This window comes from Vipera berus, assembly GCF_964194415.1.
Source record: "Vipera berus genome assembly, chromosome: 5".
NCBI classification, from domain to species: Eukaryota; Metazoa; Chordata; class Lepidosauria; order Squamata; family Viperidae; genus Vipera; species Vipera berus.
The window spans coordinates 91,815,520-91,828,229 of record NC_138207.1 but is presented as its reverse complement, the minus strand read 5'-3'; the positions used below and the strand labels follow the sequence as shown (position 1 = coordinate 91,828,229).

General features: G+C 42.6%; 1 protein-coding gene across 1 annotated transcript in view; it reads right to left on the bottom strand.

Annotated features, from left to right (window-relative positions):
• Positions 1-12,710, bottom strand: part of PSD (pleckstrin and Sec7 domain containing) — a gene marked incomplete at both ends in the record, with an annotated part of 218,634 nt that overhangs the window by 159,504 nt on the left and 46,420 nt on the right. Inside the window, 3 exons of the mRNA XM_081328613.1 lie at positions 8,668-8,780; positions 10,865-10,945; positions 11,753-11,947. Coding sequence (XP_081184739.1) covers positions 8,668-8,780; positions 10,865-10,945; positions 11,753-11,947 — 389 coding nt within the window. The remainder of the gene's footprint in view (positions 1-8,667; positions 8,781-10,864; positions 10,946-11,752; positions 11,948-12,710) is intronic.

Genomic DNA, 12,710 nt, shown 5'->3' with positions numbered 1-12,710 from the left:
ATTACTGTAGGTGTTTAAAAAGAGACTGGAGAGTCACTTGTCTGAGATGGTATAGGCTCTCCTGCTTCAATGGGGGGCTAGACTAGAAGACCTCCAAGATCCCTTCCAGCTCTATTCTATGCCCTACCCTACCCTACCCTACCCTACCCTACCCTACCCTACCCTACTTTACCCTACCCTACCCTACCCTACTCTACTCTACTCTACTCTACTCCACTCCACTCCATTCCATTCTATTCTAGGAATCAGCCTCAACAAGATTTTCCAAGAAAGCAGAACTCTTGAAACAGGCATTGTTTCAAAAGGAACTTTTATTGAGAGTTAGTGATAGCAATAGAGCAAAGCAAGGTCTGGAGAATTCACACATGAAAGGTTACATCACAATGCCCAGGCTCCTCCCTCTAGTGTACAACCATCCAGTTGAAATCCAGCCAATCCATAGGTATTATGTGTTTTTGAGAACCTGGTGATTTAGCGCCCATCTCAAGGACTCTCTCAGTTTCATTTCCCAGTGGTCCAAGGCTCCAATGTCTGGAGATAAAGCAGATGTCTTCAGGCCACATTCTTCTCTCAGGGAGGGAGATATCTTCCCAGAGGATAGAGAAGAGCAAGACAAGTACATTCCCTAGCAACCAGCCTCCCTCCCACCAGAATGGCAAACCCCCCAAAATGAGTACACAAGCAAAGCAATAATAAAAAGCAACCATGTAAAGTAGAGGGGTCTGACATATGCTGCCCCTAATAGAACAAATCCCAACAGCTGGCAGGCTTTCAGTCGGGGAAACGGCTCCCTCTCTGGGAGAGTTTCTCCCTTTCCTGCCTCGTCATCTGACATTGTATTTTTTGCAAAGTCCCACAGCAAGGTTCTCCCTTCCAGGTTGACTATTATTGGAGATCCTGTCTAATGTAAGGACCCACTTCAATCTACATCTTAAGAAAACAGAACTCTTGGAAATGGTTTCTTCCAACTGGAATTTTTATTAATAGAAATTGACTGAAGGCATGCTAGAGAGGATCTGAGGGATCCCCCCACCATTCAATGTTTTAAAGTGTTCCCAAGCAGCCCCCCCACCCCACAGTTGTTCTGGGCAATTCAAACTGGCAGATTTCTAGGTGTAAACGTTTGGAAAGATAAAATCAGTCCGGCTCCATTGGCACGATCATCCAATCCTCTTATTACCCAGATTCCAGGTGTTGCATCTTTCTCCCTCCCCTTTTTCCTCACTGTCAGTAAAGAGAAGAGCTTCAGAGGGGCATAGGATGAAAGGCTGATGGCCACATTGTTATGGTTAGCAGACCCCAAGTAAATTAACAAAAGATTACTTTGTAGTGAATACAGGAAGTGAAAGTAATAAAAACCCCATGCATACCCCCTCCCCTTTTTTTAGTATGAAAGAATCCAGGAGATAGTAAGGACTGGTTTTAAATCAGAGAAGATAGATAGAAATGAAATATAACTGGATTCTGACAACTGAGTAGAACCATGATGCTTGCTAGAGTCTAAAATATCCTTGATCTCAAAATGCTGTTCACCCTCCACCATAATAGGTGGTGGAGGAGGAGTGGTGGCAGGCCTTATTGCATATGTAATTTCAGATTTCAGCAAACTGCAGTGAAAAACTGGGTGGGTTTGTCGGAAACTCTTAGGGAGTTCTAGTTCTACTGTGACTGGATTTATTACATGCTTAACGGGGAAAGGCCTGATGTATTTCATCCCTAGCTTTTAGGAGGGCTGAAATTATTGTAAAAACCTGGTAGAAAGGTCTCCCACATGAAAAGGTTTTGGTTCCATTTGTTTTTTATCTGCCTGAGCCTTATATGCTGCCCTAGCTTCATCTAGAGTTTTCCAGACAACAGGCCAAACGTTCTGTAACTGATGTATCCAGTCCTTAAGAGAGGGAATGACAGATTTGTTAGCAGGCAATTCAGGCATAGGTTGAAAGTCTGTCCATTAGCTACTTGGAAGGGAGTAAAAGCAGTGCTGGAGTACACTGCATTGTTATAGGCCACTTCAGCAAACGGTAGCAGATTAGTCCAATTATCATGTTGATAATAGAGCAGCAAAGGTACTGTTCTAGAACAGATTTCATTCATTCTGTCCCATTTGTTTGAGCATGATGACTAGATGATAGTTCTTGATCAGAACTTAAAAGGTCCAAAAAGGTTCTCCACAATTTAGAAGTAAGCTGGACACCTTTTTCTGAGATGATACGCTGTAGGGCTCCATGCAACCAATAAATATGCTGCACAAATATTTTGGCTAAAGTCTTAGCGGTCGGAACCTTTTGACAAGGGTTGAAATGGGCCTGTTTTGAAAATAAATAGGTAACCATCCAAATGACAGTATTTCCCACTCTTTCAGATAACTCCACAATAAAACCCATACAGATCTCTGTCCAGGGTGCTGAAGGGCTCACTACTGGCTGTAGGAGCCCAGGCATTTTTCCTTGCCTTGGTTTAGCTACTGCACAAGTAGGACAGCTGGCCACATAACTTTCAATGTCTTTCTTTAGAGAGGGCCACCAGAATTGTCTTTTAAGCAGGTGAAGGGTTTTTACAAACCCAAAATGTCCTGCTAACTTTGAGTCATGACAGGACTGCATAATTTTCAGCCTCTGGGCTGAAAACTTTCTGCCAACCCAGGCCAACCCGTCCTTCATGGAATACAGGTTTCCATCATTCCAAAACCACTTGTCTTTCTCCAGTGCTCTTTGAAATTTGACTACCACTGCATTGTCCAATAGCAGGGCGCCTTTTGTCTGCACCCTGGCAGCAACTGGGGCCCTAATTGTTGCAGGGAAAACAAAGGCTTAACCACCCCCACTCTACACTGTTATATTGTGGCATTCGTGACAAGGCGCCTGTGAGGAATTTCCCCCCCCTGGCAAATAGAGAAGTTAAACTGGTGGAGATGCTGGGCCCATCATGCTTGTTTTGGAGAAGCTTTCTGGGGGGTTTAATGCCTCAGTTCAAACCTGGGAGGGGATTTTACTCCCTTTCAAAAAGTGTCTCCAAGTAAGGAGGGCCCACTTCACTGCATAAGCTTCCTTCTCCCAAGCAACCCATCATTGTTCAGTTTCAGTCAATTTTTTGGATGTGTAAGCACAGGGCTGCAACTGACCTTCCTGGTTCTTTTGAAGCAGTAATGCACCTACTGCTACATCACTAGCATTGACTTGAATTACGAAGAGTTTTTCCTGGTCTGGATGCTTCAGCACTGGTTCCACACAAAAACGTCTCTTAAGTTTTTTGAGCATGGATTGGCATTCCACAGTCCATTTTAATGGCTGGCTAAGTTTTGATTTGTTCTCTCTTCATTTTGAACAGATTTGTAATGGGGAGTGCAATTTGCGCAAATGAGGGGTTAAACTGCATGTAGAAGTTAGCAAATCTCAGAAAGCTCTGCAACTGCTTTCTGGTGCAGGGAGAAGCCCACTCCAGGACAGCCTGCACCTTTTCTGGGTCCATCTCCATCCCCTCATGCAAAATGCAGTAGCCCAAATAGTCAATTCTATCTTGGTGGAATTCACACTTTGAAAGTTTAGCATATAATTTGGCAGAGCGGAGCACATGCTCTGCTTTGGTCTCAGTGTAGATTAGGATATTGTCCAAATACACCAAAATGCCTTTATATAGGTGCTTCATTGATCAGCTGCATGAACACTGCTGGGGGTCCCTGTAATCCAAAGGGGAGCACCCTGAATTGGAAGCACCCCAGGGGGGCAGTTGAAACCATTTTCCATTTGTTTCCCTCCTTGATCCTGATATGATAGTATGCCTCCTGCAGATCTAACTTTGAATTTTTTTCCCTTCAACAAATGAGGTAGCATGTCCCTCATGAGGGGCAGGGGGTACACATTCTCCACAGACACTGCATTCAAGGATCTATAATCCACACAGAGATAAAGAGACCTGTCCTTTTTCTCTCAGAAAAGAACAGGAGCTGCCACCCAGGGTCTGGCTGGTTGAATGAACCCCCAGGCTAAATTTCTGTCAATGAACTTTTATAATTCATCTAGTCTCTGGGGGTCATAGAGTATAGCTTTGGTTTTGGTAGCTTAGCCCCTGGAAGAATCTCAATCACACAGTCTGTAGGTCGGTGAGGAAAGAGCTCATATGACCTCTTCTCACTGAAAACCTCAGCTAGATCATGGTATTCTCTTGGGATGCTTTGCAGCTCTTGCTCACTCAGCATGGAAGCCAGTTCTCACTTTGAGCTCTCTAAAATCGCACGTTTCATGAAAGGGTTCTCTTCTTTGGGAACTGTAATCATCCCTCCCTCCAATCAATTAGGGGATTCCACTTCTTTAGCCAGGTCAGCCCCAGAACGAGAGGTCACTCTATGCTGGGAGCCACAATGAAAGCTAAAGTTTTTTTTTATTGAAAAGTTTTAAAATACATTTTGAAAACATCCCCCCCATTTCCCCTCCCTCCCCCTCCCCCCCCCCGACTTCCCAGAGCTGAATACAGGGTATTAGCCTTTACCAACCTAAGCTAAAATATGCTAACTAACTAAAAAGACACTTTAAATTCTATCACACTTTAACTCCTCTTAAACATAACTAAATAACTAAATAATAATAACTAACTAATAATACACCATACTAATACTAATACTTATTCAAATGCTAAATGAAACTTTTTAGTCCCATGTTTATTCTGAATATAATCAATCCAACTTCTCCATTCCACAATATATCTCTGTTGCGATTGTTCTTTCAAATATGCTGAAATCTTTGCCATTTCCGCCAGGTTTGAAACTTTTAAAGTCCACTCTTCTATAGTAGGCAGTTCCTCCTTCTTCCAATATTGCGCTAAAGTCTTTGAGTGGCTTCCCATGGTTAGGGCCTCAATGCCAAAGTTTGCTGGGATGCCCCCTGCCACAAACCCATCAAGCTAACAAAAAGTGATTGGGTCTTTGAGTCTCTTTAAAGCACACATGTCAAACTCATGATGTCACATGATGTCGTGTGACATATCAGAGCTTTCCCCCCATTGCCGGCAATGGGGTGGGTGCAGTTTCCTAGTGACGCTTCCAGCCCATGAGCCGGCAGTTTGACATCCCTGCTTTGAGGGAATCCCCAGTTTTCTAACTAGGTGTGGGCTTATTAGGCACCGGGTGCAGGCCAAGTCCAACAATGCCATGTAAGCTGTTCTCCTACCTGTGCCCAGGATTGACAGTTCTATGGGCATGGTTATGGGGTTGATTGGCCCACTTATCAAGAGATCATCATCGTAGTCACTCCCTGACATTCCTGACTCATCATCAGATGGGGTTGGAGCTCTACCCTCTGCCTTTGGTGCTCGGGGAGGTTCTATGACCTTGGAGGTTTTCAGGGCCGTGTCTTTTGAGCGCTGAGTGGGCTGGTTCGTTTTTCCCTGAGTTGCAATCTGCCTTGCAGGCTGGAGCCTTACTGTGGCATTCTATGGCACGATGGCCTTCTTTGCCACTCTGAAGCAGGCAGTGGATCATGGCTGGTTCATGGAGGGTTTACTTGCTTCTCCTTTTCTTTCAGGTTGATTTCTTTTCCCTGGTTTCCTGGGGTGGTACTGGTTCTGGACCTGGTCAATCTCCACTTCTTTGCTAGGATACACCAGTCCTGTAGACATGCCGGTGCCCCACAGGCCATGCAAGCATTGTACAGGTCATCATTTAGCCTGTCTTGTAAACAGCTCATCAGGATGTCTTCGGGCCAGCTGAGGCAGCATGCTAAATTGCAGAATTCTTCCCTATATTCAGCCACTGGGTGTTGCCCTTGCTTCACTGTTTTTATGAGGTCCCGAGCTTTCCAGTCTGCCAGTCGATCTTCAGTGCTGTCATGAACCAATTGAAATTCCTAGTAGTTGGACTAGACCCGACATTGCACTTAGTGTTAATCTTTTATCACGACACGTAGGCAAGGCAAAACAGTTTCATTGGACATGTGTTAAAAAGTTATTGAGGTATCTAAAACACACCAAAGACATGAAGTTGTTGTTGGAACCCACACATACTGACTATGCAGAGTTATGTTGTTTTGCAGATTCAGATTGGGCGAGTGATAAGAAGTCACGGAAAAGTACATCAGGTTACATGATGTTTTTAAATGGATGTCCTGTTTACTGGCATGTGCGTAAACAGAATTTTGTTTCTTGTTCCTCTACAGAAGCTGAGTATGCTTGTGTGTCTGATGCATGCAATTCTTTAACCTGGTTTGATGCTTTAGTCACAGATATCTGGACACATCCGATTCGACCGATTACAGTGATGGAAGATAATGAATCTGTGGTTTATATTTCTGAAACACGTTTTACAGGTTCAAGGTCCAGACACATTGACATCCGACATCAAAACATAAGGCAACTGGTGAAACAAGGTTTTGTGTCATTACAGTATGTGCCTACACGTGATCAAATTGCTGACATGCTGAACAAACCACTTCCTACAGCCCAGCATGAGTATCTGCGTGAGAAGATGTGCCTTACTTGAGTCTTCACTTTGCTGACGAAAGAAGGGGAATGTCACTGCACGTTTTTTATGTTCGTCAGAAAGTTCATTTCTAACTGTACATTTTCCCCTGCTCTCTGCACCTGTTGTGATAACTTATCTGGTAACCATAGTGAATCCCATATGACTAGCTATGTTATGGTTTCAGTCTGTTTAGTGCGCATGTCTAGAGAAAGTTCTGGGTTGTTATCTGTATTGTTTTCTTCACTTTGCTGTTACTGTCTGTTACGTTAGGATGTAGCCCAGCTAGCTCTGTATAATATATATTTAGTTTTTATATTTTTGTAAGTAAAAGGTATTTAGTAAGATTATGCGTCGTGTTTTTCTTGCCTTCCTGCAAGTGTATCATGCATTCTCTGAAGCACGGTCCGTCGCCCTCTACAAAGGTGATTTTTACCTTGACAATCCCATTCCTCCCCCTATGCTCTCAGTGATCATGGTTTCTCCATCTCCACACCCAGCTTCCTCAGCTAATTCTTCCTCTTTCTCTGGACAGCTCAGGGATTTAGCTTTTAGGTCCTTGAAAACTTCCACCATGTACTGCATGGCTTGCTTCAGGATCCCCTCCATCTGATCCAGCAGCTTGTCCATCTCTTCCTCATTGGATGTCAGCTCCACCTTTTTCTTCCGAGCCTTTTTCTGCCCTCCTCAGGTGAGAGTCACCCTTTGGGTTCTTTCTTCCCAGTTTTTTTTTCTTCCCGACACTGAGCGACCATCTCAGTTTTTTGGAATCTTCTAAGGCAGTGGCTCCCTCCAGCCAACTGGAGGTGCCTTCCTTGGGATAGGCCTTTGTAGCCAACTTGCTCCAATCTTCAGTCATGACTTCTCCCATTTCGCTGCCTTGCAGAGACATCTCATGCATGGCCCTCCATGGTAGGGCAGCTGCTTCTCTGGGTTGAGCATTATTGCAGAACCTGCTTTATGTAAGGATCTGCCTCAACTAGATTTCCCAAGAAAGTAGAACTCTTGTAACAGGCATTGTTTCAAAAGGAACTTTTATTGAGAGTTAGTGATAGCAGTAGAGCAAAGCAAGATCTGAACAATTTGTGTATGAAAGGTTACATCATAATGCCCAAGCAAAACTCCTGCCTCCAGTGTCCAATCATCTGGTTGAAATCCAGCCAATCCATAGGTACTATGTTGTTTTGAGAACCTGGTGATTTAGCACCCATCTCAAGTCTCTCTCAGTTTCATTTCCCAATGGTCTCAGGCTCCATTGTCTGAAGATAAGGCAGATGTCTTCAGGCCACATTTCTTTCTCAGAGAGGGAGACATCTTCTCAGAGGTCAGAGCAGAGCAAAACAAATACATTCCTCGGCAACCAGCCCGCCTTCCACCAGAATGGCAGTCCCCAAAAAATGAGCACACAAACCAAGTGTGAAAGATGAAAATATTGGTTATTGTTCTTTTATGCAATGTTTAGGCCCAGGTGAATTAAATCAGGCCTCATGGAAAAAGTATTGAACCAAGTCTGTGCTATGCTTAATTTTGCAGTTTGCAATTGTACTTAATATGATTTTGCCAAGCTTGCTTGTTTCAAATATATTTAGAACATAAGCACTGGAACAGTAGGAAATAGGGAACTGAAAGTAGTTGACAGATTTGGGTTTCAACGTACATGAGTATGTGGAAAGTTATGTTCAGCAAAGGATCAGCAAAATGTCAGCAGAAAGTGTAAGATTGCTGACCATCTGTCTATAGCAAATTTGGCCTTTTTATGACTTGTGGACTTCAACTGCCAGAATTCCTCAGCCAGGCACACCCCAGGCATGCCTGGCTGAGAAATTCTGGGAGTTGAAGTCCACAAGTCAGAAAAGGGCCAAGTTTGAAGACCCCTGATCTACAGTCTTAGGACGGGAAAGGATATATAGAGTTGGGACTGGACCAGATTGATTTGCCATTGGCCTATAGCTATCCTTGCTGGGCCTCATTGTAATGGGTTACTAATGTAAGTGATGTTGTGTTATTATGTTTGCTATGTTCCAAATTATTAGCAAAATAAACCTCTGAATCTTAAAATAAGAATCATTGTTTTGTGTTGCTGTCTCTTGTTTTTTTCATTGGGTTTTTCCATGACAAAAGCAATAATAAAAAGCAACCATGTAAAGTAGAGGGTCTTACAAATAAGCTGAAAGGTCTTTTCTAGTCTTATCTTATGTTTTAAATTTATTTTATCTCACCTTCAGAAGGAATGGCTTTGGGATTGCATGCATAATATCGTTGTGAAAAATGTGCTAGGGTCCGCTCCCGTTCTTGAGTTTCTCCCATGAGGGCCAGCTCCTTCAGAAAAGATCTGAAGAGAAAAGGAAGACATGGATATTTCTCAGGTATAATAGCCACTGCTCTAGGACTTTGTGCTTTCATTCTGGACAGTGAAGCTTTCCCATCTTAGTTCCCCAGCAGTTCTGTCAATACCATAGCAACGGCTCCTGGCCAAAGATTGCAATTCCAAAACACTCTAGCACAGCCACCAACAAGCTGTGCAATCTCACCATGCCAGGAATGTAGTAGAGATTCACTGAAGCAGAGACACAAAGGTCTAGAATCAGGATATTCATTGTAAAATATGATTCTGGAATAATAATAAATTGTTCCTGAACTTTTCCCAACCCTGCTGGTTGTTGTAAGAATCTTGTAATATTGAGAATTTATTTCTGTTCCATCCCTTTTATTTTTTTCTAGCCCAATGGAATGTTAGAAATAAATTATGTAAAAGTAGACAGTCAGCAGAACCACACTCTAAAAACAGAATCAAATTTGGCATGTGGTAAGGAGAAGCTGGCAAGGAAAGATTAAGTATGAAAATTGGCCATATCCACCCAAGAAAGAACGAAAACAAAAGAAAAAACCCCAAACAAATGGGAAATAAACCTTCTGCCCATTTATGGGAAAGGGAGTAAACAAGCTGCTATTCTATTTGAAGCTCCCTGCTCCCTCCTGAATCATGTGATTCAGCCGTAAAGAGAAAGAATCCCAGTACCTGCTCTGTATTTATCATACCTATTTCTTTTGTAAAGGGCATTGGCACTAAAGTACTAAAGAGTGACTTGGCTGAGTTAAGTGACTATAGAAATTGAATGAAAATGAAAGTAAATAAAATAGAGAAATACTTTGTATCTTGTTTTTGAAACTGATCTGTAAGATCCTTTTTAAACAAAAATGTGGAAAAAGGTTTACATAAATGAACATATTTTACCTTGGAACAGAGAGCATATTTGCAAGCCCTTTCTCCATGTAAATGTTAAACAGGAGAGGAGAGAGCACTGAGTCCTATAGCACTTCACAGAATGAGGTGGCTGGGCCTCCCCTGTCCTATCAACACTGGCTGGAACCAGACTCAGAGGAAGGAGGAGGACCAATGCAACATGAAGCTGCATACCCCCAACCACTGACATTGGCTAGAAAAATACCATAGTTTAAGTGAACTGTTGTAAATCGAAGACTACATGTACTTTATCACTTTTTTCCTTTTTTTTGGTCATCAAGTTTTTGACACCTTGCTAGGTGACTGGTGGTATTCGGATATTGTCATATCCTAAAAGTGGTAAAATGGGTGAAAAGGTTGAAAAGCCCTGGTTTATAGTATTGAAAACTATTGAGACATCAAGATGAGCAAGGTCAAGTGTGCCACTTTACATCCTATCCCCACTGGTCCTTAGAGGTTTAGCCATCAGAGAATTCTTGTGGTCACTTGATCACAAGCTAGGTATTTGGCTGGCTGTCAAATGCCCCACAATTATGTGATCGCAATTTGCAATTTGCAACCTTCCCTATTGGCTTCACTTCAAAGTCAATGTGGGCTATGCTTGTGCTTTATGCTTATGTTGTGCCAGCCACTTGTGTCCCTGCATACCCTCCCCAACCCATGCAGCACTTCTTATGCACCCTCTCACACCCTTGTGTACCCTCCCCACTCCTCTCTCACATTTCTGCACACCCCCTTGCTCTTTCCCCCACCGAGTAGCAGCTACTTACCTGCCTGTGGGCCTGGACTTTCAGCTTTCTGCCAACTTCTCCAACAACATTGGTTATGGGAAGCTAGCAGGAAGTTGCCTTGCCTAACAACAACTGGGACTGTAAGAATTGCCATTGCTAATCAATGAAGTTGCACTTTAAAATTGGATCACTTAGTGATGGCAATTCCACTTTCAATTGCCATTGTAAGTTGAGGACTGCCATACTGTAGGCAGCACAAATACATTAAGCAAACTCTGGTGAGCTACTATGGCTAAAGAAATATATAAAATCTGATAAGTCTTACTAAATAAAAGTGAATAAAAGTTAATCTTGAAAATAATTGACTGCTGCAGCTACTTTAATTTGCCTCTGAACCTCAATCTTTCTGAAGACTTCAGAGGTCCCTCCTTGGACACTTACCTAAGAGCTTGGTCCAGAGTCATTCCAGTGAATTCAAAGAACTTGAGGTACTCCCCTGCCACTGTCTTACTGAAATCATTACTGGAAATGAAAGAAACATCTTCTTTATAGATGAGACAGATTATGAGATGGATTAACAACTGAAGATCATGGCAGATATTAAAGGACAGGAAAAGCTCCCAGATTTGTTATTTTTCAATTACACTACTCTTCCCCATCCTGTGTTCTAATCCAACTAGACCAGGGGTGTCAAACTCAATTTCATTGAGGGCTGCATCAGCATTGCGGTTACCCTCAGGGGGCTGGGTGGGTGTGGCCCGGGTGGGCATGGCCTACTGGGTGGGTGGGGCTAAAGTGCGTATGGCCTACTGGGTGGGCATGGCCAGCTCTACATCGTTCACATCTAGGGTGCCTATGGGGGCCTGGGCAGGAGTGGGACAGATCTGAGGGTCTCTGGCAGAAGGAGGGTCTCTGGGCCAGGGCCATGGCAGTGGGGGCCGTTCCCTCACTGTTTCCAGGATGGCTTTGCGGGCCGGATCTGGCCCCCAGGCCTTGTGTTTGACATGTCTGAACTAGACTGTAGCAATCATAGTATATTTGCACTTCTGGGAATATTGCTGCCAAGCTAGAAAAGAAAAGAGGATAAGCCACCCTGTCTTTGTAAGCTATACGGGCCACACCAACAACATTACCAAGAATGTTTGTAAAATGAAACAAAAGCTTCTTCCATTGTTTCCATTATGAAGGCTGTGGCTTATCTACTGCAATCATAATCACTTCCTCTGAAGAGAGCTATGAAGGAGCACACCAGGCAGCCATATTTCTTTATAGAGTGAATAAAATAAAATCTGGATGAATAGACTTTTCGGAATACCTACACATACTTACTTCTTCCCCAGATGATGAGCTACATCTGCCTTTTTGAAACCATCCAAATTGTATAGCCTTTTTGCAAGGCGCTTAGCAGCCTCTAGATCAGCATTATGTCCACTAGAAAGAGTGTCAGTACTACCCAGGGCTAGTTGCTCTGTGCTGTCCATTTCAGAATCTGAGTCAGAGACCAGTTGACTGAGATGATGCTTGCTAGAACAAAAACACAGAGATTCTCATGTTAATTGTTACCCAGTCATTTTTTATCCAATTTTCCACAAATGTTGTTTCTACAGGAAGAAGGATTATTGGTATTTCTGGGTGAGGATTTGTAGTGGACTAGATGTCTGAAGTTGCAGGGACAGCATTGTGATGGAGATTGATGGCCAGACGGCACATTCTGGCTGGTGCTATCTTTCCAGATAAAGGAGAAATTGTAAGATTGTGAGATTGCTCACTTGTACTCCCAACAGCTGCTCCTAATGACAAGACTAGAAAGCAAGTATTGAGGGTTCTGTGTCTTGAACGGCTTGGAGTTGAGGGAATTCAATCAAATTCATAATCGTGATGCAGCCAAATTGATAAAAGATTCCCACAAGCATTTTTATAAACACTATTGGATGTAATTAATTTACAGCTAAAGAAAGATTGTCTGAGAGGCAGCATAAGAAAATCCCACTTTGTGAATCAATATTCTTTCTGGAGACCTTTTAAAGATTTAAAAATGTTTGGCAAACAGCTTAACAAGTGGATTTAAGACAATTTAAAATGGATAAAGAGAACAGGTCTTTGTTTAAAAGATTATTTTGGTGAAAGTGCTTTTGAATAAATTGGAATTAAATAGATAAATGAAGCAGACCTTCATGGAAATGCTTTTTTTTTTAAAAATAAATCTTTATTTACATTTCGTGTTAAAAACATACCATACACCAACAAAGACAAAAAAAACATTTACAATATACAAAAAATGAAGAAA